The sequence below is a fragment of the Salmo trutta genome, chromosome 13 (genome assembly GCF_901001165.1).
Source record: "Salmo trutta chromosome 13, fSalTru1.1, whole genome shotgun sequence".
NCBI classification, from domain to species: Eukaryota; Metazoa; Chordata; class Actinopteri; order Salmoniformes; family Salmonidae; genus Salmo; species Salmo trutta.
This window is the reverse complement of record NC_042969.1, coordinates 16,351,221-16,377,430: the sequence shown is the minus strand read 5'-3', so window position 1 is coordinate 16,377,430 and position 26,210 is coordinate 16,351,221. Positions and strand designations below refer to the sequence as shown.

At 45.0% G+C, this 26,210-nt stretch overlaps 4 protein-coding genes across 7 annotated transcripts in view; 2 read left to right on the top strand and 2 right to left on the bottom strand.

Moving 5' to 3' along the window:
- The window catches only part of LOC115205329 (FERM and PDZ domain-containing protein 1), a 33,275-nt gene extending 27,676 nt beyond the window's left edge, over window positions 1-5,599 (bottom strand). For both annotated transcript variants that reach the window (XM_029771168.1, XM_029771169.1), the window contains exon 1: window positions 5,422-5,599. The gene's annotated coding sequence lies outside the window, so the exon portion shown is untranslated. The remainder of the gene's footprint in view (window positions 1-5,421) is intronic.
- A 510-nt stretch (window positions 5,600-6,109) lies between these two features.
- On the top strand, window positions 6,110-7,061 carry LOC115205328 (mitochondrial import receptor subunit TOM5 homolog). The gene is made up of 2 exons (XM_029771167.1): window positions 6,110-6,388; window positions 6,681-7,061. Exons 1-2 carry the CDS (start codon window positions 6,268-6,270, stop codon window positions 6,713-6,715), a joined length of 156 nt encoding a protein of 51 aa, XP_029627027.1. The 5' UTR covers window positions 6,110-6,267; the 3' UTR covers window positions 6,716-7,061.
- A 1,863-nt stretch (window positions 7,062-8,924) lies between these two features.
- LOC115205324 (zinc finger and BTB domain-containing protein 5) lies at window positions 8,925-13,069 on the top strand. 3 transcript variants are annotated; one of them, XM_029771158.1, is made up of 2 exons: window positions 8,925-9,006; window positions 10,566-13,069. In XM_029771158.1, the coding sequence occupies exon 2, from the start codon at window positions 10,572-10,574 to the stop codon at window positions 12,693-12,695; it is 2,124 nt and encodes a 707-aa protein (XP_029627018.1). In that variant the 5' UTR covers window positions 8,925-9,006; window positions 10,566-10,571; the 3' UTR covers window positions 12,696-13,069. The 3 variants fall into 3 exon arrangements, with proteins under 3 accessions (XP_029627018.1, XP_029627017.1, XP_029627019.1); XM_029771157.1 differs by lacking the exon at window positions 8,925-9,006 and adding an exon at window positions 9,999-10,111; XM_029771159.1 differs by lacking the exon at window positions 8,925-9,006 and adding an exon at window positions 10,009-10,116.
- Window positions 13,070-13,177: 108 nt separating this feature from the next.
- Window positions 13,178-25,832, bottom strand: LOC115205327 (glyoxylate reductase/hydroxypyruvate reductase). Its single transcript, XM_029771165.1, has 9 exons — window positions 25,602-25,832; window positions 24,977-25,107; window positions 20,012-20,084; window positions 16,440-16,556; window positions 16,170-16,258; window positions 15,922-16,023; window positions 15,672-15,807; window positions 15,429-15,559; window positions 13,178-14,404 (listed from the first exon to the last, which is right to left on the bottom strand). The coding sequence occupies exons 1-9, from the start codon at window positions 25,664-25,666 to the stop codon at window positions 14,283-14,285; spliced, it is 966 nt and encodes a 321-aa protein (XP_029627025.1). The 5' UTR covers window positions 25,667-25,832; the 3' UTR covers window positions 13,178-14,282.
- Between the last annotated feature and the right edge of the window lie 378 nt (window positions 25,833-26,210).

The following is a 26,210-nucleotide window of genomic DNA, read 5'->3' as shown; positions in this document are numbered from 1 at the left end:
CCAGAGCCTGGTGGTTCTCCAGAGCCTGGTTGTTCTCCAGAGCCTGGTTGTTCTCCAGAGCCTAGTGGTTCTCCAGAGCCTGATGGTTCTCCAGAGCCTGGTGGTTCTCCAGAGCCTGGTTGTTCTCCAGAGCCTGGTGGTTCTCCAGAGCCTGGTGGTTCTCCAGACCCTGGTGATTCTCCAGAGCCTGGTTGTTCTCCAGAGCCTAGTGGTTCTCCAGAGCCTGGTGGTTCTCCAGAGCCTGGTGGTTCTCCAGAGCCTGGTTGTTCTCCAGAGCCTAGTGGTTCTCCAGAGCCTGGTGGTTCTCCAGAGCCTGGTTGTTCTCCAGAGCCTAGTGGTTCTCCAGAGCCTGGTGGTTCTCCAGAGCCCGGTGGTTCTCCAGAGCCTATGGAAATTCCTATTGGAACAGTAGGTATGAGTGAAGTGCTGGCTGCCAGAGGCTGCTGGCTGATTGGCTGTGAGTAGGCATTGATTTTCTTTAAACAACCACCCCTTCCATTCCTCTTCAGAAGAGCAAATTATCAAGAGAAAGCTCATTTAGGGTGCTAGCATTGCTAGCGTACTATATCTTTTTTTATGCATATTTCGGAAATTGTTCTGATTTTATTTTTATATAATTTGGTTGAAATGATACAACCTCGCGTTCCTATTCAAATTGTTGGGGGGGGGGCAAAAGGCCCAGCCATTAAATGGATTGGTGTTAGGAGAAACAATTATTGATGACCCGACAGTCACTAGCTGCCAAAATGTGTCTGGGGCACTGCACAATATGGATCTACAGTAATGACTTAATGACCACCATTATTGATTGGACTGGTGATCGATTGGCTGACCAATTGGTTAGACCAATCTGTCTCCCCACCAGTAGAACCTGAGCCCTAAGACCATGATCCATGCTATGGGATCCTTGGGACGTCCCTACCCCATTATAGTTGTTAAGGTTAGGGTTAGGTAAGGGTTATGGTTAAGGTTAGGATAGGAATTAAGGTTAGGGTTTAGGGTAGGGATGTCCCAAGGATCCGGGGATTGCATTGACCATGCCTCAGGACTACCTGGCCTGACAACTCCCAGCTGTCTCTGTCCCCAGTCCACCCGGTCGTGCTGCCAATCCAGTTCTGCTTCTCTGCCTGCGGCTATGGAACTAGCTTGTCCCGGACCTGCTGTTGGCCTGACGACTCCTGTCTGTTGGTTATGAAAACTGTTTCACCGGACACGCTGCTTTGTTGCAAATCTGCTGTTTTCAACTCTTTCTCTCTCTCTCCTCTCTTGCTCTTTCTATCGCTCTCTCTCTCTTTCTCTGAACCTCTTGCAAGAAAGTCTTTTCACTGTACTAGCCACCGTGCTTCTACATCTGCATTGCTTGCTTTTTTTAGTTTTAGGCTGGGTTTCTGTATAGCACTTTGTGACATTGGCTGATGTGAAATGGCCGATATAAAATGCATGTGATTGATTGACCAGCACACAACTCAAACTGCCCTAGAGACAACAAGGGGCAAAAATGAAATGACACCCTATTCCCCACATAGTGCACTGCGTTTGACCCCTAGCCCATATGGCTTGGGTAAAAAGTTGTGTGCTATGTAGGGAATAGGCTGTAATTTTAGATGTGGAGGCTCCAGGGTAAGAGAGAGCAGTAAGAACACTCAGTAAGGCAGGCAGGCAGACAGGCAGACAGTTAGGCAGGCAGACAGTTAGGCAGACAGACAGACAGACAGACAGACAGACAGACAGACAGACAGACAGACAGACAGACAGACAGACAGACAGACAGACAGACAGACAGACAGACAGACAGACAGACAGAGGGAGGCAGTTGAGCAGAGGCAGGCAGGCATGCAAGTAAGAAGATAGATAGGCAGGCACGCAGTTAGGCAGGTAGACAGGCAAGAAGGGAGTCAGTTAGGCAGGCAAGTAGGCAGATAGACAGGCAGGCAAGTAGGCAGATAGACAGGCAGGCAAGTAGGCAGATAGACAGGCAGGCAGGCCATTTGGTGGACAGGCAGTTAGGCATGGAGACAGGCAGGCAGGCAGGCAGGCAGGCAGGAAGGGACACAGCTAGTCTTTCCTGATGTGCAAGTCCTGCCATTCCTCTTGCATTTCTCTGGTGGTTGGGTAAACTCAGAGCAACAGCTCTGGTGGCTGGATGAACTCAGAACAACAGCTCTGGTGGCTGGGTGAACTCAGAGCAACAGCTCTGGTGGCTGGATGAACTCAGAACAACAGCTCTGGTGGCTGGGTGAACTCAGAACAACAGCTCTGGTGGCTGGATGAACTCAGAACAACAGCTCTGGTGGCTGGATGAACTCAGAACAACAGCTCTGGTGGCTGGGTGAACTCAGAACAACAGCGCTGTTGGCTGGGTGAACTCAGGGCAACAGCTCTGGTGGCTGGGTGAACTCAGAGCAACAGCGCTGTTGGCTGGGTGAACTCAGGGCAACAGCTCTGGTGGCTGGGTGAACTCAGAGCAACAGCGCTGTTGGCTGGGTGAACTCAGGGCAACAGCTCTGGTGGCTGGGTGAACTCAGGGCAACAGCTCTGGTGGCTGGGTGAACTCAGGGCAACAGCTCTGGTGGCTGGGTGAACTCAGAGCAACAGCGCTGTTGGCTGGGTGAACTCAGAGCAACAGCGCTGTTGGTTGGGTGAACTCAGGGCAACAGCTCTGGTGGCTGGGTGAACTCAGGGCAACAGCTCTGGTGGCTGGGTGAACTCAGGGCAACAGCTCTGGTGGCTGGGTGAACTCAGGGCAACAGCTCTGGTGGCTGGGTGAACTCAGAGCAACAGCGCTGTTGGCTGGGTGAACTCAGAGCAACAGCTCTGGTGGCTGGGTGAACTCAGAGCAACAGCGCTGTTGGCTGGGTGAACTCAGGGCAACAGCTCTGGTGGCTGGGTGAACTCAGAGCAACAGCGCTGTTGGCTGGGTGAACTCAGGGCAACAGCTCTGGTGGCTGGGTGAACTCAGAGCAACAGCGCTGTTGGCTGGGTGAACTCAGGGCAACAGCTCTGGTGGCTGGGTGAACTCAGGGCAACAGCTCTGGTGGCTGGGTGAACTCAGGGCAACAGCTCTGGTGGCTGGGTGAACTCAGGGCAACAGCGCTGTTGGCTGGGTGAACTCAGAGCAACAGCTCTGGTGGCTGGGTGAACTCAGGGCAACAGCTCTGGTGGCTTGGTGAACTCAGGGCAACAGCTCTGGTGGCTGGGTGAACTCAGGGCAACAGCTCTGGTGGCTGGGTGAACTCAGGGCAACAGCTCTGGTGGCTGGGTGAACTCAGGGCAACAGCTCTGGTGGCTGGGTGAACTCAGAGCAACAGCTCTGGTGGCTGGGTGAACTCAGAGCAACAGCGCTGTTGGCTGGGTGAACTCAGGGCAACAGCTCTGGTGGCTGGGTGAACTCAGGGCAACAGCTCTGGTGGCTGGGTGAACTCAGGGCAACAGCTCTGGTGGCTGGGTGAACTCAGGGCAACAGCGCTGTTGGCTGGGTGAACTCAGAGCAACAGCTCTGGTGGCTGGGTGAACTCAGGGCAACAGCTCTGGTGGCTTGGTGAACTCAGGGCAACAGCTCTGGTAGCTGGGTGAACTCAGGGCAACAGCTCTGGTGGCTGGGTGAACTCAGGGTAACAGCTCTGGTTGCTGGGTGAACTCAGGGCAACAGCTCTGGTGGCTGGGTGAACTCAGGGCAACAGCTCTGGTAGCTGGGTGAACTCAGGGCAACAGCTCTGGTGGCTGGGTGAACTCAGGGCAACAGCTCTGGTGGCTGGGTGAACTCAGGGCAACAGCTCTGGTAGCTGGGTGAACTCAGGGCAACAGCTCTGGTAGCTGGGTGAACTCAGGGCAACAGCTCTGGTAGCTGGGTGAACTCAGGGCAACAGCTCCATCACGTTCTACCATACATCCCTAAGTCATCATGTACACCGCCTGCAGCACTGGCATAGCAGTACAGGCAAAACACACACACACACTTATGCTCATACAACCAAGTGTGCACACTCACAATGTGGGGCAGGTGCTCAAACTGAGAGAAAAGAGACTAAAAATAAAATAAAATGTAATTAATTGGAAATAAAAATGCCACCATTCAAAAGGGCACTTTTTTCATAGGAGGGCAAAGGGACAGGTGCTCCAGCACCCCTAAAGCTCTATCTGGGCACGTGCCTGCAAACACATACACACAGATGGTATCGCATGCGCACAATCACACACACAATCACACACACTGAGGAGTCACGCCCATAAGGCAGCACAAGACCAGACCGACAACCGTCCATGTGTGAGATAATGTGGGCTATGTTTGTCGGTGTGTGGGAGTGTAGGAACGCGGTAGTCCTACATATTTATATGTGAACATAGTAAGTGATCATTTTCTGTGACATTAAATACATACTCTCATGGGCAGCATGTGCAGTTTAGGTACAGCACATGTCTGGCCTAAATACAATCATAATCAGTGGTCATATTAAATCATGTCATGAATTAAATAAAGGACCGAGAAAGGCTAAATGCATTGTTTCGGTCTGGTTGTGTTGCGCTCTTCTTGCTTGTCACCGCATCGAAAACAGAATGAACGTCGCATTTTCACAAACCTATAGAGACGCGCATGAGGAATAAGGCTGTTTCTGTCTCTCTTAACACCTCGTCGACGCCCATTGATAACAACAAGACATTGGCCATTTACTATAAAGGCGTTTTACACCACCACTAGAGACACCTGTCATCAGCGCTGGATCTACTACTCTCATTCAATTTCTACTATCGCCATTTGCATTAAGTGACAGAAATGTCATGTTGCACAGAATTCCATTGGCTGCGTATTAGCCATGCAAAATGCATGTGTTGAGTATCCTAGATGGATGAGGATAGGTATGAACGAATGCCTAAATAACTACGACCATAGCCACAAATGCATGGGGTAACAGTGGGCTGCTCAGCATGCAATAAAACGAAACAGAATAGAATGACAATAGCCCATCGCGCAATAGTTGTCCCCCTAATTCATATGCAATTTTCTCTACATCGATATAAAATATTTAAATGTCTTATACCTCAGATATATCTGTGTATAATGCTGTGTTCATATTTCATAGTTCACCCTCCAGGATCAACACTAACCCGAGATATAATCGGTGACAGCAGTCCTGCCAGATTAGCCCGTAAACAAAGAAAAAAAAGGTCAGTCTTTTGTACGATAGTCCTAATCCGATTAAGATCTCTCTACTCATCTCCGAAACAGTGGCACGTGGACCCGCATGAGGTCCAAATCCTTCAGATAGAATCGATATTTTGTTTCCATGTGAAAAATATCGCAACAGATTCTTGCAATCAATGCAAGGTGCACGCAGAAACATATACCCACCGGCTCCTCCAGCATCCGTCCACAGACAGTTTGACAATAAAGAGGAGAATAAAATCACGAAAAAACTAACTCACCTCGTGTTCTAAAGAAAAAGACAGACCGAGGTTGTGGATCGGGAGGGTCAAATTAAGTGATTGAAGAGAGAGAGCAGACAGAATAGTTTGTCAGAATCGGTAGAATCCGTGTCCGGACGGTGTGGCGCGTGGGGGTTTAGGCTGGATGCTGTCATCGTATTGGGATTGCTCTCGACTGCTTAATCCCCGGCCCTGAGCTCAGAAATAACCCACCCCCTCCCTCCCTCCCTTCGTCTTCTCCTCCCTTTATTTTCTCAGCCTCTCCTTCACGTTCATCATTGTTCGCTCCCTCTCGGTCTGTCTTGAAGACCCCCTCACGCCAGTTTGATTGAAAGCGAGGGAGATCATGATTAACATTAAAACATTCAATAAATATGATATTACTGTATTAATATAAGTGTGTGTGTGGGGGGGGGGGGAATCGTAAACAAGTTAGAATTACAGTATATTGTAGCCTAATAAGCAATCATATAAAGCAAACATATAAAGCAAACATATAATATAATATTTTATTTTTTATTGTTTTTCAACTCTAAATATATATTTTAAACAGACTTATACTGGAAAAATTGGAAAGTCTTCGAGTTGGTAGAAATTCCTCATAAATACATTTGTATAGTTTTGCCCTTCGCCTATCGTAGAGTTTGTACCTCTACGGCCATTGCATTTACAGTAATCCTTCAAGCGTAATTTCCGGTTTAAACAGTCACATTTCCGCCATCAAGCACGCCGGTACTGAGAATCAAACCAAAGAGTAAGCATAACACCAATTTGCAGGGAAATTGCAGCCATAAAATCACAACCAGCGCAGGGGTTGGGTGTAAAACCTTCACAGACCACGCCGAGATGTTCAAACTCGAGGGGTTAGGGCCGAAAATGGACCCAGAGGAGATGAAGAAAAAGATGCGACAGGACGTCATCTCGTCCGTGCGCAATTTCTTAATCTATATTGCGCTTCTCAGAGCCAGTAAGTATCGGCCTTCACATTCTTCTCGGTTTGCACATTATCTCACAATATATTGTGTAATGCATGTGTCACTCAACTGGTCAGTACTCAGACCAGAGAATGTACACAGATCATCCAGCAGGTAGTGACCCCCAAAAATGGTTCCCCTCTTTTGAAAGAGAGCCAACTATGCATGAAAATTAATGGCCATTAATTTAGATAGCATCCCCGGAGTCTTCAATAGCACTTTTGACTGTAAACAATGTCTCAATCAAAAGTTAACATTTCTGTATAATTTACTCTGCCTCCACAGCTCCATATATTCTGAAGAAGTTGGACAGCATTTGAGACCGTCTACCTCTCCAGTATTCCCACACTCCATTTACTGCATCAAGCACAATGGACATAACCATGACAGGGGAACAAAGGGACGAGTGGCGAGCGAAACACCATCATATGGATCCTATATGGAAAACGTATTTATAGGCTTCAATGAAGACAGTGCGTTGTGTCTCACATAGCACTTGAACACTAAGTACTTGTCAGTTGTAGTTTTCAAGATGTCCTCTGTTTTTGTTTACAGTTAGTGCTCAGTAACAGAAAAACATCTGATTGCATTTTGGTTTTGAGTGATACTGTACCTCCATTTGCAATGGTCCCTATCAATAAACGAGAGTGTTGTAATTGAACTTTTGAATTTTGTTGGTCATGTGAATCACCTGCAATAAAGGGAAGACATGTTTAAATATTGATTGGATGTTCATATCATCAGGTGTACCTAAATGTCTCCTGAAAAAGCAATGTCCAAACTGGCAAAAAAACCTTAAGAACTATAATTTATGGGTTTTGATTTGAAGATATTCAGTGGATCCTAAGGTATATACTATTCTGCAAAAGGGTGGTAGAGGGTATTATGTCCAATTTTCTACACACAGATCATTACTTGCCCCCTGGACTCCACAGCATCATAAAGATACACAGTATATATACTGAACACAAATACAAACGCAACATGTAAAGAAGTGTTGGTCCCATTTTCCATGAGCTGAAATAAAAGATCTCAAGATATTTTCCATACACACAAAAAGCTTATTTCTCACATTTTGTGCGCAAATTGTTTACATCCCTGTAGGGTGAGCATTTCTCCTTTGCCAAAACAATCCATCCACCTGAAAGGTGTGGCATATCAAGAAGCTGATTATACAGCATGATCATTACACAGGTGCACCTTGTGCTGGGAATAATAAAAGGCCACTCCAAAATGTGCAGCTTTGTCACACAACACAATGCCACAGATGTCTCAAGTTTTGAGGGAGTGTGCAATTGGCATGCTGAATGCAGAAATGTCCAACCGAGCTGTTGCCAGAGAATTGAATGTTCATTTCTCTACCATAAGCCCGTGTGGCTCAGTTGGTAGGGCATGGTGTTTGCAGGGTTGTGGGTTCGATTCCCACGGGGGACCAGTACGGAAAAAAATGTATGAAATGTATGCATTCACTACTGTAAGTCGCTCTGGATAAGAGCGTCTGCTAAATGACTAAAATGTAAATGTAATAAGCCGCCTCCAACGTCCTTTTATTGAATTTGGCAGTACATGCAACCGGCCTCACAACCGCAGACCACGTGTAACCACGCCAGCCCAGGACCGCCACATCCAGCTTCTTCACCTGCGGGATCGTCTGAGGAGGGAGAGGGAGGGGGTGATGAGGAGTATCTCTGTCTGTAATGAAGACCTTTTGTGGGGAAAAACTCATTCTGATTGGCTGGGCCTGGCTCCCAAGTGGGTTGAAATCCATAGATTAGGGTCTAATTTATATATTTAAATTGACTGATTTCCTTCTATGAAGTGTAACTTAGTAAAATCATTGAAATTGTTGCATGTTTATATTGTTGTTCAGTATAGTGCGGAACTAAAGCAGTCGCCCATTACCTGAATGTCAAACAATGGGGGCGCTCGTGTCCTGTTTTTGAGGAGTACATCAGCATTCTGATCATAAAGCTGACGATTTCAAATGCTTTTTTTTCTTTATTCAGATAATGTTGCATAATATTGTCTGATATACTAATAATGGTTGACGGATGGGATGCATATACGAATGAAGAGTGTGGATAGGGTTAAAGTTAGTGTTATGTTTTAAGGGTAACTCTCAACCACCATTTCAGCCTTTGCCCAATCCCTTAAAAATAAAAATGCATTCAAATGAGAAGTTGTGGGTTACTCATAAATATTCATTTTTGGGGGTGGGTAAACGTAGTTGTACCTGATCCCAACACTTTCTCACTAAAGTTTACCATAAATCCACCGCCACGCTCTGATAATAAAATGATGTGCATAATGAGCAAATACGGCTCTGGACAGTTAGGTTAGTTTACAGTGGTAAGGTGCCGAGTTCCTGACATCAAATGCCACTTGCAGGGTGCAAATTCGAATCCCCCACGGGAATCTCACATTATTGCGGTATTGTGATTGGAAGAAAAGTGCAATCATCACCTTGAAAATAAAGATTAGGTGCTCAATTCGGTCCTCATTGCAGTGTTTTACGCAGTAGCTCTTTTTCCAATGGTCAAATGAACTCACAGATTGGCCTTGAGTTCTGTATAAAAACCCACAACTACTACCAGGGTGACTCCTCTCACAGGTATGCTTTCACTTTTCAGAATTAGAAGTGTTTAGGCACAGGATGAATATTGTATATAAAGGAGAGAAAATAATAATATGTATCCAATGTGGGATTAGAATTCACAACCATTGGACTATCAGCCAACTGTTTTAGAGGACTGCGCCACCAATCAGTCATAACCGGTGGAAAAAAATGCGAGTTCAAATCACCATTATTGTCATTGTTGTTGCGATGGATGTAGCTACGAATGCATAATCCCCATAGCCAACATGTTTTTTTCTTCGTAAAACATAGAGGTGTATGAAACAGTAAGCAAAAACGTTGAATTTGGTCATATGAGGAAATGTGCCTTAACTGCCTTTAATGTGTAATGTCAGTAGTCTAGTCACGGAAGCAGCGTGCGAAATACAGTATATTGGCACGTTCCTTTACCAAGACCATGGCAAAGTAAGGCGCACTGTCACCTGCTTTCAGTGGTTGACTTGGACTGAAATAGGTACTGGTACTCATTTTGGTTGCGGTACCGTTTACATTTATGTGCAGTAGAAAACAAATGCCACAGCAGTATAAAATGTACGGTGCTGGTACTCAGCTCTGGTGAACTCCTGGCAAAGTCAAGCACTGCCTGCTTTTATAGTAAACCTTAATGTGGTACCGTGCAGCTCACAGATACCCTGCAGATCTAGAAGGGTATGTATTTCATACCGAACCCCTCCCTTGAGATGACGTAGAGGTACCTGTACGTCACGATTTCAATTGTAGAGTTGAACCACTAGGGGCAAAAACAGCTAGATTTACTACTAAAAGACCAAAATATATCACTTTTGCAACGAACTGTCAAAATGAAGACCATAATTGACGTGTTTCACTATAACTAAGCCTTAAACATATGTTTTTTGATTATAAAAAAAATGTCTTCATGAAAGTTAGTCCTTAAAGTCACATTTTAAGAAAATACATTTTGAGATGGGCGGGGTTTATGACTTTGTGGCTGTGGTAACTAGTGACGACCGATGAGACCCCGCGTTCTTCCGTGTTTTTGTTAAGATTAGATGTTTGGGCTAGCCTCCTCCCAGTTTACTGTGACCCTATACATCTTCTGCAGACTATAGACTATTTTCAGGTAAAGTAAGCCAAATATTGTTTTATTTTTTTTGTTGCGTTGATCGCTTTGTTACAATTTGAGAAGCTCGCTAGTTAGTGAATGTAGCTAACTGAGCCATTTTAATTCATTCAGCGAATGATACAAACGTAAAAGGAGGGCGGTACTGAGCGAGGTAGTTCTTCTGGTCTATATTTCAGGCACGAGCATGGGGACACTGCAAGATGATATGCCGGTTTTATTCCGTTGTTCATACAATTAGTAACTAATATTTGCAAGGACAAATGTGATCTACAGTGTCAGACCTTTATACCAGTCAAATTAGTCCATAGACATTACATTTGCATTATAGTTTTTTGTTACTAGCATTGAATCTATTGTATGGAAACTGTCCTGGGTGTAGTGCATTGAATGAAAATAAAAAAAATTGTCAGCTTGATCACTCAGTTTGACTATTCCTCATGTTCATCCTCAGGCAAAGATGGACTTCCCAGGTCACTTCGAGAACATCTTCCAGCAGCTGAACCACCAGCGTGTCAGTGGTCAGCTCTGTGACTGTGTGATCGTAGTGGGGGGCCAACACTTCAGGGCCCACCGCTCTGTCCTGGCAGCCTGCAGTACACACTTCAGGGCCCTTCTTAATGCAGTGGAGGGGGAAGGTGGAGGAGCCAGTGTGATGGAGCTGGATCTAGAGGTAGTGACTCCTGAGGCTTTCTCTGCCCTGCTGGACATGATCTACACCTCCACTCTCACTCTGGGGGCCTCCAATGTAATGGATGTGCTCCTGGCTGCCTCCCACCTGCACCTCAACACTGTGGTCAAGGCCTGCAAGCACCACCTCACCTCCCGCAGCTTCCCCACATCGCCCCCGCGTGGTTGGAGTTCGCCAGTGCAGCAGCAGCAGTTCAGCCATGCAGTGGACCAGCAGCATCTGAGGCAATCTCCATCCCAGGCAGCAGCCATGGCCGGGGTCAACTCCAGGCAGCAGAGATCTGTCCTGCTCCAGAAGCTGGGGCTCAGCCTGGTCACATCGGCCCTGGAAGGTAGCCTCGATGTTGGCGAGACTGAGTTGGATGCTAGCCAGGCTGGAGGCAGGGACGGAGGGGTTGGAGCAGATGGAAGCATGGAGCAACTGGCAGCTTTCTCTGGTCGGCGTCACCACAAACGCAAGAGCTCTTCTCCCCAAATGTTTCAGGAGGAGAGGCTGAACAGCAAGCAGAGTGGGTGCAGGCTGTCTGAGGGGAATCACGGGGGGGGCTACCCAAGGGTGTCCAGGAGTAATGGGGGTGAGGAGCTTCCCTCCCCTGACTCCCTAAAGACAGACGAGTGCCTCTGCCTGGAGAGGGGAAGTGCAGAGAAGCAGGAGGAGAAGTATGAAGGGACTTTACAAGAAGAGGTACAGCTGCCTAGCCAATCAGATAGTAACGTGGGAGGGACACGGGATGATGGGGGAGAGGATCACACAGAGCGTTCTCTGGTGGATGGAGGGATCGTGTTTAAAGTGAAAGTGGGAGAAGAGGGAGAAGAGGAGGATCATAAGATGGATGTAGTTGTGAAGAGTGAGCAGGTGAACTCTTATCCAGACACACCAGGTGTGTCCAATTATCCTCCATTCCCATCCGAGGACACTGGTGATCATCAGGATGAGCCAGCAAATGATGAGAAAGACATACTCAGCCCGAAGGGAAATGACCCAAGCTCATCCAACCCCCAATCTAGCTCCAATCCTCAGACAGACACACACCCACTCCAAGACAATACGGATGGAGGAGATGGGTTGTCTGATAATGAGGGCCTAGACAGCAACCAAGACATGGGCCTTTCATGCATTCTCAACCCCAGGAGTCAGCTTGAGGCTTTAGGAGAGGACAGTCTCCTTAACACCACCATCAGTGAGGCTCAGGCAGAAAGCAATGAGGCTGTTAGGTCACTTCAAAACTCAGAGGCAACAAACGCCTCCTCTTCTTCCCTTATGTTCCCAGTAACCTCTGTCCCCTTCCAGCAGCTCATCAGTAGCGAGGGTCACAGTTTCAGTGATGGATTCATCCTCCAGTCCACCCAGACTCAGGATGTTCTGGGGGGCTTCTTGAGGGGCGTCAGGCCAGATGTAGGCACCTTGGGCAGCCTCAGTTTGAGCACGTCCCTCTCCCGATCATCCAGGGCTGAGATGACCGGAGTTGGGGGGAGCTTAGGGCTGCCAGCTTACCGTCGCATCGCCCCAAAAGTGAACCCCAACTCTGAGGGCCAGACAGATGGACAACCCCAGGATCCTTCCTCCTCCTCCGGTCCAGCAGGGGGGGATACTGCTCCTCGCACTGCCCTCACCAGAGCATCAGAGGACGTCCTTTCAAAGTGTAAGAAGGCCATGACGGAGCACAACGTCCTGGTAGTGGAGGGGGCAAGGAAATACGCCTGCCGGATCTGCTGTAAGACCTTCCTGAACCTGACTGACTGTAAGAAACACATCAGAGTCCACACAGGAGAAAAGCCCTACGCCTGCCTCAAGTGTGGCAAACGCTTCAGTCAGTCGTCCCATTTGTACAAACACTCTAAGACCACCTGTCTACGCTGGCAGAGCAGCCACCTGCCTGCCACACTGCTCTGAGAGACAGGGAGATCAGGTGGAAACACTGTGAAAAATAGCCGGTGCTACCAGTCAGAAAGCTCATTGACATTTTCCATTTCAAATTGTTCTGCCATATCAGGGTTATGTTTGTCTGGTCATTGTTATAAATCTTGTTTAAGTAGACACTTTAATGTTGATGTGAAAACAAATGTTGACTGTGTGTTGATGATTTTAGAAAGCACGTACAGAATATACTGTAGTTTGTCTAGACGATGACTACATGAAATGTGATGTTATCATCGTAGAACAGAGAGAATGGAACTCTATAAAATAGCTTTACAATGCATCACACACTACTTCTCAGTAGGATCACTATTGAAGAGTGATACAAATTAAACTACATTGGAACCAAACTGATCCCTGACCATCTTTTAAATGATCTACTCTAACTTTATTCATTGTTCATTTACGCATATGGATCTAGAATTCTTATGGGGGAAATATGTTCACACATTTCTACATACTGTACAACATTTCTACTTTATTCAACAAAGCCAGAATGACAGACCATGTTAGAGGGAGGGAGTGATCAGCTGGTTTGAAACAATGATTACAGACGAGGCGTTTTACCATAGATTAGAGATAGTGTTTCTTAGAATTATGCACAAATAGACAACGAAGAGCCATATCTCAATATGTTAACAAACACAAAACTGGAATGAGAACAAGAGAAAACATTACAACTACTATTTTAATCAAGTATTTTGTACAATTCGACAAAGTGTTTCATAAGAACAAGGCCACTAATGAATTAAGTGTGTGCAGAGACATTGTAGTGATTTTCTACATCTTTAAAAGGAAGCCATGGCTGACCCTTAGGAGTAGTTAGTACACTAAGGCATGTTCTCAAAACGCTAATACTATACACTTCCTCTTTCAAGTAACATTTTAAGTTAGTCATTTCTTATAAAACAGTAAGAGCAAGAGGCAGAAGTTTACCTTCATGTTGGGAGAGCATGTTAAAGGAAACATTCACCCATTTTGAATGTTATACAGTTTTTGTGCATCTATTTGCCATTCAAGCAGGTATAAATACAGCCGAAAGGACGAATTTTACATCATATACAAAACTTATCATACCGGCTGTATTTCTATGATGCTAAACTTATCATACCGGCTGTATTTCTATGATGCTAAACTTATCATACCGGCTGTATTTCTATGATGCTAAACTTATCATACCGGCTGTATTTCTATGATGCTAAACGTATCATACCGGCTGTATTTCTATGATGCTAAACGTATCATACCGGCTGTATTTCTTGCGATGCAAAACATGGCATACTGGCTGTATTTCTGCATTTTTGAATTGGAGAATAGCTCAGATACACATGAAAACACATGAAAATCCCCGGGAATCGATAGAACATCGCTCAGAGATGCACAAAAATGATAAAACATTCAAAATGGGCGAATCTTTCCTTTAATAGAACTGCAATAATCTCAACAGATTCCTTCCTGGTCACTTACGGCTTTAACCTCCCCTGGTAATGACTACTGATTGGTTAACAAAAAAATCATTCTAACAGGAGGACTGAGGCAGAATTGAGAAGTTGTAGAGCAGCACTAGAATTTGAGTTCGCTGGGCATGTCTGTGCCCTGTAGGCCTGCCAGCAGGTTGTTTGCGGACAGCTCTGCCATGATGCCACGTGTGGAGTAGGTAGCACTGCCAATGTGGGGCAAGACCACTGCAGGTGGACAGAGGAGAGAAAAGTATTAGCAGGGATGTGATCGGATTGCACAATATACACTGAACAAAAATATAAAACAACATGTAAAGTGTTGGTCCCATGTTTCATGAGCTGAAATAAACATGTCCCAGAAATGTTCCATACGCACAAAAAGCGTATTTCTCTTATTTATATGCCTGTTAGTGAGCATTTCTCCTTTTGCAAGATAATCCATCCACCTGAAAGGTGTGGCATATCAAGAAGCTGATTAAACAGCACGATCATTACACAGGTGCACCTTGTGCTGGTGACAATAAAAGGCCACTAAAATGTGCAGTTGTGTCACACAACACACTGCCACAGATATCTCAAGTTTTGAGGGAGTGAGCAAATGGCATGCTGACTGCAGGAATGTCCAACTGAGCTGTTTCCAGATAATTGAATGTTAATTTTTTGCATCCAACGTTGTTTTAGAGAATTTGGCAGTACGTCCAACCGGCCTCTCACCCGCAGACCACGTGCATGGCATCATGTGGGCGAGCGGTTTCCTGATGTCAACGTTGTGAACAGAGTGCCCCGTGGTGGCGGTGAGGTTATGGTATGGGGAGGTATAAGCTACGGACAACGAACACAATTGCATTTTATCGATGGCAATTTGAATGCACAGAAATACCATGACTAGATCCTGAGGCCCATTGTGAGGCCCATTTTTTTAAGGTATCTGTGACCAACAGATGCATATCTGTATTCCCAGTCATGTGAAACCCATAGATTAGGGCCTAATGAACTTATTTCAATTGACTGAGTTAATTATATAAAACTGTAACTCAGTAAAATATTTGTAATTGTTACATGTTGCGCTTATATTTTTCTTCAGTATAAATCATCTCTGGGGAAAAGCAACTGGTTCATTTCAATGAGCAGGCGTAAAAAAAACAGTATTCTTGATTCCCCTGGAAAGACCACAACAATGATTAGAGACGAATCATAGACAATAAAACAGAGTAAACTAGCTTCCATCCCTGTGTCTCCATATACTCACCACAGTTGTTGAGGGTGAGGAGGGGGTGGTCGGTGGGGAGTGGTTCTGGGGTTGTGACGTCCAGCCCAGCACAAGCTATCTGACCACTGGACAGAGCCTGGTACAGATCCTCCTGATTCACCACTGCACCCCTATAACACACACACCTCTATTTTTACAACTTTGAATGATTATAACAGTGCTTATTTCCAAACGCAGTCAGTGTGGTTTGTTTTGCACTGCTCTACGTGTTTAATGGAGTACCTGCTGGTGTTGATGAAGACAGCAGTGTTCTTCATCTTGATGAAGAAGTCCTTGTTACACAGGCCCTGGGTCTCTGGTGTGAGGGCGCAGGACACCACGACAAAATCACTCTCAGACACCAGCGTGTCCAAGGGCACTGCAACAGAGAGGAGGAGAGAGGGTGAAGAAACAGCCAAATAAACACCTCATCTGATTCTCACCCTCTCTCTTATACTTTCCTGTTTTCCCTAGCCCCTCCAACCCCGCTCACCGTATTCTCCCTCCACCTCAGCAGCATAGGATTTGGCCGTTCTTCCAGAGTACAGGAGCCTCTTCACTCCAAACGGTTTCAGCCTCCTGGCAATGGCCATACCTGAGCGAAAACAGCATTGACTTCAGACAATCAATCAATTAGTAAGACATTTTGTCCAGCCCTTTCAGCTACAGTATGGATGGTATGGACCTCAGGCCTAAAGGCAGGAGACAGAATCCAGTATCAATCAATCACCGTCACTCTACCTATGCGTCCCAGTCCGATGACACCAACAGTGCTGCCTGACAGACCATAACCACACAACCACAGAGGTTTCCAGGTGCTCCAGCCTCCACTGAGAGAGAGAGAGAGAGAGTTAAAAAGTGGGAACTGAGGACACACATTCTGTTTTGCTCATATAAAAATTTGGTTCGGCAACACATCCCTAAAGTATCAATGTACAACATGTCAAGAGTGATCATCCGAAACTGAAATCTCATGTAGTAAATGTATCTGTGTTTTTATTGGTCACTGACTTCTTAACCTCCACCACGCCCTCTGGTAGCCGCCGAGCTGTAGCCAGGAGCAGGGCGACGGTCAGCTCCGCCGTGGCATCAGTCAGGACGTCTGGAGTGTAGCCCACACGCACCCCTCTGCACAGAACATGGAGACGAGGGCACAATGAGAGTTTCTGACTTAGATGTGAGGAAGGTATTTGTTCGTACATTCATTGATGGAATTGGGCCGGAGCCGTCTGCAGCACCGTACCGGCATCTCAAATTTATCCGGAACTGCTTACCGGCTCCTCTATAAAACAAAGTGGCTAATCAGCAGCCCAGGTTCACACACAGTCAGAAAAAGATTGATCAAAGTGGAGTGAAGGCGGGGTGAATGCGGGATCGCAATTGAGTAGCAATTGAGAGTGGGCATCCATCCTGATTCCGCTTTGTTCAAGATAATTTTCCTCTAGTCTGTGAATCCGGTGTATGCGTGGTAGTAGACTGTTCCAGTTTGAGAATGCGCCAGCCTGAATGAGTAGGATGTGATGTTCCAAGTTGTCAATTTAGGTTTTTTAAGGTCATGAAAATCCTGGAAAGTCATTTCATTTTAATATTGTGATTTCCTTTTAAAATATATTATCAATCACTTAAAAATCGACATATCAGCCATGATCAGAATTAGGCCTTGCCTTCAGCACATCTCTCTGTGTGTGCTGTGCATTATCTGCATGTGTGCCAGTGTGAGTGGGCCATTTGCCCGAGGGGAGAGAGAGACATTTCAGCAGCCTATAAAATAATGATAGACTAACTATATATAGCCAATTCAAAACATAGCTTGTAGTATGGCTAGTTATCTCGCTAGTTAACTATTTAGCTTTATGCCTAAGAATTAAAGTCGTTGACTCATTGTTGCCTTTTCACCGGCACTGTTGAGAAATAAATCTGACACCATCATTTGAAAGCTGTGATTCCCCTCTATTAAACAGTAGGCTAGCCATGTAATTCCGACAACGCAAAAAAATATTCGAAGAATAGCCTAATTGACAAATAACTTTGATGCAGTGCATAGATCTCCCCTGAAGCATGAATATTATAGATAAACATGTCTTAGTGAGCTACCTTGCTTTGAAGAAGCCTACCTTATCCGTTTTATCCCTGATTCATGGAATGAATGAGAGAATAATTGAATAAAAACATAAAAAGTGTTTCGTTGTAATGTTGCAGTATTTTAAATCGAGGGTGGCCAACAGCTACTGGCTGTGAAGGTTTTTGTTCCGAGCCCTGCTCCAAATTGTAGCCTAAACATCAGCTGCTCAACAGGAACTTGATAAGGAGACTTGGGTGTGTTTCAGGGCAGGATCAAAATCCTGCACACCCTGTAGCTCTCCAGATGGAGGGTTGACCACGTGCATTTTATACAGTAGCCTAACAGTGCAGTTATTCTACTCTGTACGGGGTTAAGTGCCTTGATGAAGGGCACAACGGCAGGAGATACAGTGGCAAGAAAAGTATGTGAACCATTTGGAATTACCTGGATTTCTGCATAAATTTGACATAAAATTTTACCTGATCTTCATCTAAATCACAACAATAGACAAACACAGTGTGCTTAAACTAATAACACACAAATTGTATTTTTCTTGTCTATATTGAATACAATATTTAAATATTCACAGTGTAAGTTGGAAAAAGCATGTGAACCCCTAGGCTAATGACTTCGCCAAATGCTAATTGGAGTCACGAGTCAGCTAACCTGGAGTACAATCATTGAGACAAGGTTGGAAATGTTGGTTAGAGCTGCCTTGCCCTATAAAAACACTCACAAAATTTGATTTTGTTATTCACAAGAAGCATTGCCTGATGTGAACCATGCCTCGAACAAAAGAGATCCCAGGAGACCTAATATTAAGAATTGTTAACTTGCATAAAGCTGGAAAGGTTTACAAAAGTATCTCTAAAAGCCTTGATGTTCATTAGTCCACGGTAAGACAAATTGTCTATAAATGGAGAAAGTTCAGCAGTGTTGCTACTCTCCCTAGGAGTGGCCGTCCTGCAAAGATGACTGCAAGAGCACAGCGCAGAATGCTCAATGAGGTTAAGAAGAATCCTAGAGTGTCAGCTAAAGACTTACAGAAATCTCTGGAACATGCTAACATCTTTGTTGACGAGTCTATGATACATAAAACACTAAACAAGAATGGTGTTCATGGAGGACACCACGGAAGAAGACACTGCTGTCCAAAAAAACATTGCTGCACATCTGAAGTTAGCAAAAGAGCACCTGGATGTTCCACAGCAATAATGGCAAAATATTCTGTGGACAGATGTAACTAAAGTCGTGGTGTTTGGAAGGAACACACAACACGATGGGTGGAGGAAAATTAGGCACAGCACACCAACATCAAAACCTCATCTCAACTGTAAAGTTTGGTGGGAGCATCGTGGTATGGGGCTGCTTTGCTGCCTCAGGGCCTGGACAGCTTGCTATCGTCGACAGAAAAATGAATTCCCAATTATACCAAGACATTTAGCAGGAGAATGTTAGGCTATCTGTCCGCCAATAGAAGCTCAACAGAAGTTAGCTAATGCAACAGGACAACAACCCATTAGACAGATGTAAATCAACAACAGAATGGCTTGAACAGAAGAAAATACGCCTTCTGGAGTGGCCCAGTCAGTCCTGGCCTCAACCCGATTGAGATGCTGTGGCATGACCTCAAGAGAGCGATTCACACCAGACATCCCAAGAATATTGCTGAACTGAAACAGTTTTGTAAAGTGGAATGGTCCAAAATTCCTCCTGACCGTTGTGCAGGTCTGATCCGCAACTACAGAAAACATTTGTTTGAGGTTATTGCTGCCAAAGAAGGGTCAACCTGTTATTAAATCCAAGGGTTCACATACTTTTCCCACCCTGCACTGTGAATGTTTACACGGTGTGTTCAATAAAAAGATGAACAATTATAATTGTTTGTGTGTTATTAGTTTAAGCAGACGTTCGTATATATTGTTGTGACTTAGATGAAGATCAGATAAAATGTTATGACAAATTTATGCAGAAATCCAGGTAATTCTAAAGGGTTCACATACTTTTTCTTCCCATTATAGTAGGCCTACATGAGATCAGAGACCAGAAGCCTTTAATTATGCTGACTTTTTTCATGTAGGCGACCACCAATTATTGGTCATGGAAATTTGGTTAAAAGTCATGGAGAAGTCATGGAAAAGTAATGAAATTCCATCTGTCAAAATGTGTATGAACCCTTCCATCCGGCACAGCCAGAAGAGGACTTGGCCACCCCTCAGAGCCTGGTTCCCTTCCAAGGTTCCTGCCTTTCTTGGGAGTTTTTCCTAGCCACCATGCTTCTACATCTGCATTGCTTGCTGTTTGGGGTTTTAGGGTGGGTTTCTGTATAGCACTTTGTGACATCTTCTGATGTAAAATGGGCTTTATAAATACATTTGATTAACCAGATCTCTGTAGCATAATATAATTTGAGAATTTCTGTGAACATAGTCTAATGGACTGACTTAGAAAAACACAGCTCCTGCACCTCTTTCCTCCCAAGTCAAGCACTGCGTACAAGCTAGTTGGTAGTTAGTCTTACCGTTTCTTGATCTCATCCATGGCCATGTGGTCAAATCCGACAGACAAGGTACTTATAACCTTCAGGTTTGGACCTGAACACAAATCGATAGCTACGTGTTAGGAGAAGACCGAATGGGAACTATCATACAACACATTTACTGTATAATACATACCTAACAGCCTCAAATACAGATAAATATACATTTACTTACTTACTTATGTAGGCATATGTATGCTGCAATTCAGCTTTTAGCTGCAAATGTGTACAATTCAAAATAAACCTTAAATATACAGTACCAGTCAAAAGTTAAACCCTTGAATGAGTAGGTGTGTTTTCTTTATTTTTACTATTTTCTACATTGTAGAATAATAGTGAAGACATCAAAACTATGAAATAACATGGAATTATGTAGTAACCAAAAATGTGATAAACAAATTCAAATATATTTTATATTTGAGATTCTTCAAAAGTAGCCACCCTTTGCCTTGATGACAGCTTTGGACACTCTTGGTATTCTCTCAACCAGCTTCACCTGGAATGCTTTTCCAACAGTCTTGAAGGAATTCCCACATATGCTGAGCACTTGTTGGCTGCTTTTCCTCAAATGCAGTCCAACTCATCCCAAATCATCTCAATTGGGTTGAGGTCAGGTGATTGTGGGGGCCAGGTCATCTGATGCAGCACCCCATCACTCTCCTTCTTGGTCAAATAGCCCTTACACAGCCTGGAGGTGTTGGGTCATTGTCCTGTTGAAAAACAAATGATAGTCCCATCAGTGTCACCAGCAAAGAACCTCCACACCATCACACCTCCTCCTCCATGCTTCACGGTGGGAACCACACATGCAGAGATCATCCGTTCACCTACTCTGCGTCTCAAAGACAATGGCGGTTGGAACCAAAAATCGCAAATTTGAACGCATCGGACAAAAAGACAGATTTCCACCGGTCTGATGTCCATTGCTCGTGTTTCTTGGCCCAAGCAAGTCTCTTCTTATTATTGGTATCATTTAGTAGTGGTTTCTTTGCAGCAATTTAACCATGAAGGCCTGATTCACGCAGTCCCCTCTGAACAGTTGATTTTGAGATGTGTCTGTTACTTGAACTGTGTGAAGCATTAATTTAGGCTGCAATTTCTGAGGCTGGTAACTCTAATGAACTTATCCTCTGCAGCAGAGGTAACTCTGGGTCTTCCTTTCCTGTGACGATTCTCATGAGAGACAGTTTCATCATAGCGCTTGATGGTTTTTGCGACTGCACTTTCAAAGTTCTTGACATTGTCCGCATTGACTGACCTTCATGTCTTAAAGTAATGATGGACTGTCATTTCTCTTTGCTTATTTGAGCTATTCTTGCCATAATATGGACTTGGTCTTTTACCAAATAGGGCTATCTTCTGTATACCACCCCTACCTTAACACAACTGATTGGCTCAAACGCATTAAGAAGGAAAGAAATTCCACAAATTAACAAGGCACACCTGTTAATTGAATTGCATTCCAGGTGACTACCTCAAATCAAATTTTATTAGTCACATGCGCCGAATACAACCGGTGTAGACCTGATAATGAAATGATTACTTACGAGTCCCTAACCAATAATGCAGTTAAAAAAAATATGGATAAGAAATAAAAGTAACAAGTAATTAAAGAGCAGCAGTAAAATAACAATAGCGAGACTATATACAGGGGGGTACCGGTAGAGTCAATGTGCGGAGGTACCGGTTAGTTGAGGTAATATGTACATGTAGGTAGAGTTATTAAAGTGACTATGCATAGATGATAACAACAGAGAGTAGCAGCGTTATAAAAGAGGGGGAGGGAGGAGGTGGGGCAATGCAAATAGTCTGGGTAGCCATTTAATTAGATGTTCAGGAGTCTTATGGCTTGGGCGTAGAAGCTGTTTAGAAGCCTCTTGGACCTAGACTTGGCGCTCCGGTACCGCTTGCCGTGCGGTAGCAGAGAGAACAGTCTATGACTAAGGTGGCTGGAGTCTTTGACAGTTTTTAGGGCCTTCCTCTGACACCGCCTGGTATAGACGTCCTGGATGGCAGAAAGCTTGGCCCCAGTGATGTACCGGGCCGTTCGCACTACCCTCTGTAGTGCCTTGCAGTCGGAAGCCGAGCAGTTGCCATGCCAGGCGGTGACGCAAACAGTCAGGATGCTCTCGATGGTGCAGCTGTAGAACCTTTTGAGGATCTGAGGACCCATGGCACATCTTTTAAGTCTCCTGAAGGGGAATAGGTTTTGTCGTGCCCTCTTCAAGGCTGTCTTCAAGGCTGTCACCAAGGAACTTGAAGCTCTCAACCTGCTCCACTGCAGCCCGGTCGATGAGAGTGGGGGCGTGCTCGGTCCTCTTTTTCCTGTCCACAATCATCTCCTTAGTCTTGATCACGTTGAGGGAGAGGTTGTTGTCCTGGCACCACACGGCCAGGCCTCTGACCTCCTCCCTATAGGTTGTCTCGTCGTTGTCGGTGATCAGGCCTACCACTGTTGTGTCATCGGCAAACGTAATGATGGTGTTGGAGTAGTGCCTGACCATGCAGTCATGAGTGAACAGGGAGTACAGGAGGGGACTGAGCACGCAACCCTCAGAGTCCTCTGTGTTGAATATCAGCGTGGTAGATGTGTCGTTACCTACCCTCACCACCTGGGGGCGGCCCGTCAGGAAGTCCAGGATCCAGTTGCAGAGGGAGGTGTTTAGTCCCAGGGTCCTTAGCTTATTGAGGAGCTTTGAGGGTACTATGGTGTTGAATAGCATTCTCACATAGGTGTTCCTTTTGTCCAGGTGGGAAAGGGCAGTGTGGAGTGCAATAGAGATTGCATCATCTGTGGATATGTTGGGGCGGTATGTAAATTGGAGTGGGTCTAGGGTTTCTGGGATAAAGGTGTTGATGTGAGCCATGAACAGCCTTTCAAAGCACTTTATGGCTACAGATGTGAGTGCTACGGGTCAATAGTCATTTAGGCAGGTTACCTTAGTGTTCTTGGGCACAGGCATGCTTAAAACATGTTGGTATTACAGACTCGGACAAGGAGAGGTTGAACATGTCAGTGAAGACACTTGCCAGTTGGCCAGTGCATGCTCTCAGTACACGTCCTGGTAATCCGTCTGGCCCTGCGGCCTTATGAACGTTGACCTGTTTAAAGGTCTTACTCACATCGGCTGTGGGGAGCGTGATCACACAGTCTTCCCGGAACAGCTGGTGCTCTCATGCATGTTTCAGTGTTATTTGCCTCGAAGCAAGCATATGAGTAGTTCAGCTCATCTGGGTGGCTCGTGTCACTGGGCAGCTCTCGGCTGTGCTTCCCTTTGTAGTCTGTAATGGTTTGCAAGCCCTGCCACATCCGACGAGCGTCAGAGCCGGTGTAGTACGATTCAATTTTAGTCCTGTATTGACAGTTTGCCTGTTTTGATGGTTCGTCGGAGGGCATAGAGGGATTTCTTATAAGCTTCCGGGTTAGATTCCCACTCCTTGAAAGCGGCAGCTCTAGCATTTAGCTCAGTGCGGATGTTGCCTGTAATTCATGGCTTCTGGTTGGGGTATGTATGTACGGTCACTGTGGGGATGACGTCATCAATGCACTTATGGATGAAGCCAATGACTGATGTGGTGTACTCCTCAATCCCATCTCAATGCCATCGGAGGAATCCCGGAACATATTCCAGTCTGTGCTAGCAAAACAGTCCTGTAGATTAGCATCTGCTTCATCTGACCACTTTCTTATTGAGCTAGTCACTGGTGCTTCCTGCTTTCATTTTTGCTTATAAGCAGGAATCAGGAGGATAGAATTATGGTCAGATTTGCCAAATGGAGTGCGGGGTTGAGCTTTGTATGCGTCTCTGTGTGTAGGTGGTCCAGAGTTTTTTTCCCTCTGGTTGCACATTTAACATGCTCATAGAAATTTTGTAAAACGAATGTAAGTTTCCTTAAATTAAAGTCCCCAGCTACTAGAAGCGCCACCTCTGGGTGAGCGTTTTCTTGTTTGCTTATGGCGCAATACAGCTCATTCAATGCTGTCTTAGTGCCAGCCTCAGTCTGTGGTGGTATGTAAACAGGTACACAAATACAGATGAAAACTCTCTAGGTAGATAGTGTGGTCTACATCTTATCATGAGATACTCAGGCGAGCAATAGTTTGAGACTTCCTTAGATATCAGCTGTTATTTACAAAAAAACATAGTCCGCCGTCCCCTTGTTTTACCAGACGCCGCTGTTCTGTCCTTCCGGTACAGCGTATAACCAGCCAGCTGTATTTTGATAGTGTCGTCGTTCAGCCACTACTCCGTGAAGCATAAGATATTACAGTTTTGAATGTCCCGTTGGTAGTTTAATCTTCTGCGTAGGTCATCGATTTTATTCTCCAAAGGTTTTACATTTGCTAGCAGAATGGAAGGAAGTGGAGGTTAATTTGATCACCTACGAATTCTCAGAAGGCAGCCCGTCGTCTGGCCCATTTTTCTCTGCCTCCTTTTCACGCAAATCACAGGGATCTGGGCCTGTTCCCGAGGAAACAGTATATCATTCGCGTCAGGCACGTCAGACTCGTTAAGGGAAAAAAAGGATTCTGTCAGTGGTGAGTAATCGCAGTCCTGATGTCCAGAAGTTGTTTTCGGTCATAAGAGACGGTAGCGGCAACATTATGTACAAAATAAGTAAAAAAATAAGTTGCAAATAAAGCTCATGAAACTGGTTGAGAGAATGCCAAGAGTGTGCAAAGCTGTCATCAAGGCAAAGGGTGGCTACTTTGAAGAATCTAAAATATATTTTGATTTGTTTAACTTTTTTGGTTACTACATGATTCCATGTTATTTCATAGTTTTGATGTCTTCACTATTATTCTACAATGTAGAAAATAGTACAAATAAAGAAAAACCCTTGAATGAGTAGGTGGGTCCAAACTTTTGACTGGTACTGTATTGAAAAATACTGAGAAGTGCTGTTTGAGTTAATCTGGTCCAGATTAGATTATGTCCACCGTACCTGCTGCGTCCAGAACCTCAGTGTCAATCTTGTCCGACAGGAGGCACAGCAGCCCATGGGCCCCCGCCACGCCCTTCAGAAGCTCCGCCCTCGGAACGGTCTCATCAGAGTCCCACAGTGACACTTTACATCTGTTTCCATGGAAATGGGGAGATGACCAGATTAAAATGAGAGACCAAGACAACATTTACTTCTTTGTACAGTACTCTCCACATACTCTGCATTGTCTGTCTGTGTGCTATTTTTCAAGGTCTGTTTTCTCCCCATACCTTCCCCTACCTTTAATCTTTATTATACCTCATTACCTAAACCAAATGTTACATAGACGTTTGTAAGTGTTATAAAAACGCCTTCAGAGTACCCACTATAATGTGTGACCTGGAATAAAGGTTAACCCAATGAACTTTCACTTTTAGAACACGGTGTAACATTACCCTCCACTTCCTGTGTGTCCAATGCATTTACACAGCAAGAAGTAGACTAGCACTAGAATTAAGTAACACAATTATAACACTATTGGCATGGCTCAGTCATGCATTATAGATTAAAAGTGCCAGCGCATGAGATACTCATACGGCTAGCTACCAAGCTGATCATAGCTAACTATAAAGTGAAACCTGCATACACTCCAGCCTGTGATAGAATCTTCATTCCCTCCTGTGGGATGCGTCTTGTTATGAAAACCTTCATGATCTGTGTGCGTCCTCCGATTGACAGAAAAAGTCAGAAGAACTGCTTGAAATAACGACCCGAATCCCCCAACAGATGTAGCTAAATTTGCGGATTGTTTAGTGTTCACGATGACATTTCAACATGTGCACACGCTGTGGAACCAGGAAGTGTGTTGGGGTCAGACAACATTGCACATGCGTAGTACTGCAATCGATTCCAGACGGAGATGCTTTGCTCCAGGATTTGTTGTTGATGTTTGTTTTTGCATAATGTCAGGACGATATTCCTTGTTGTTGACCTATCTATCCTTTCACTGCCTTCACGGATTTCCGGACATCCAACGTCAAATGAATGAATAAATAGATAATCATAATAAAATGATCAATATGGAATAAATAAAAGTGAGTTGGAATTTATATATTTAAGGATGCAAGTCAGTTAATAACGAATTTTTAATTACAATGATGGCCGACTGAGGAACAGTGCCTTGTTCAGCGGCAGAAGGACAGACTTTTAACTTGCCAGCTCAGGGATTCGATCTGGGAACCTTTCGGTTACTGGC

Excerpts from the sequence above, each read along its gene's own strand:
- LOC115205328 (XM_029771167.1), top strand. The coding sequence starts at position 6,268 with ATGTTCAAACTCGAGGGGTTAGGGCCGAAAATGGACCCAGAGGAGATG. Across the intron at positions 6,389-6,680 it reads TATTGCGCTTCTCAGAGCCA|CTCCATATATTCTGAAGAAG; the intron begins GTAAGTATCGGC and ends CTGCCTCCACAG.
- LOC115205324 (XM_029771158.1), top strand. The coding sequence starts at position 10,572 with ATGGACTTCCCAGGTCACTTCGAGAACATCTTCCAGCAGCTGAACCAC.
- LOC115205327 (XM_029771165.1), bottom strand. The coding sequence starts at position 25,666 with ATGAAGGTTTTCATAACAAGACGCATCCCACAGGAGGGAATGAAGATT. Across the intron at positions 25,108-25,601 it reads ATTCTATCACAGGCTGGAGT|ATGTAAAGTGTCACTGTGGG; the intron begins GTATGCAGGTTT and ends CCATGGAAACAG. Across the intron at positions 16,024-16,169 it reads CATCGGACTGGGACGCATAG|GTATGGCCATTGCCAGGAGG; the intron begins GTAGAGTGACGG and ends GTTTTCGCTCAG.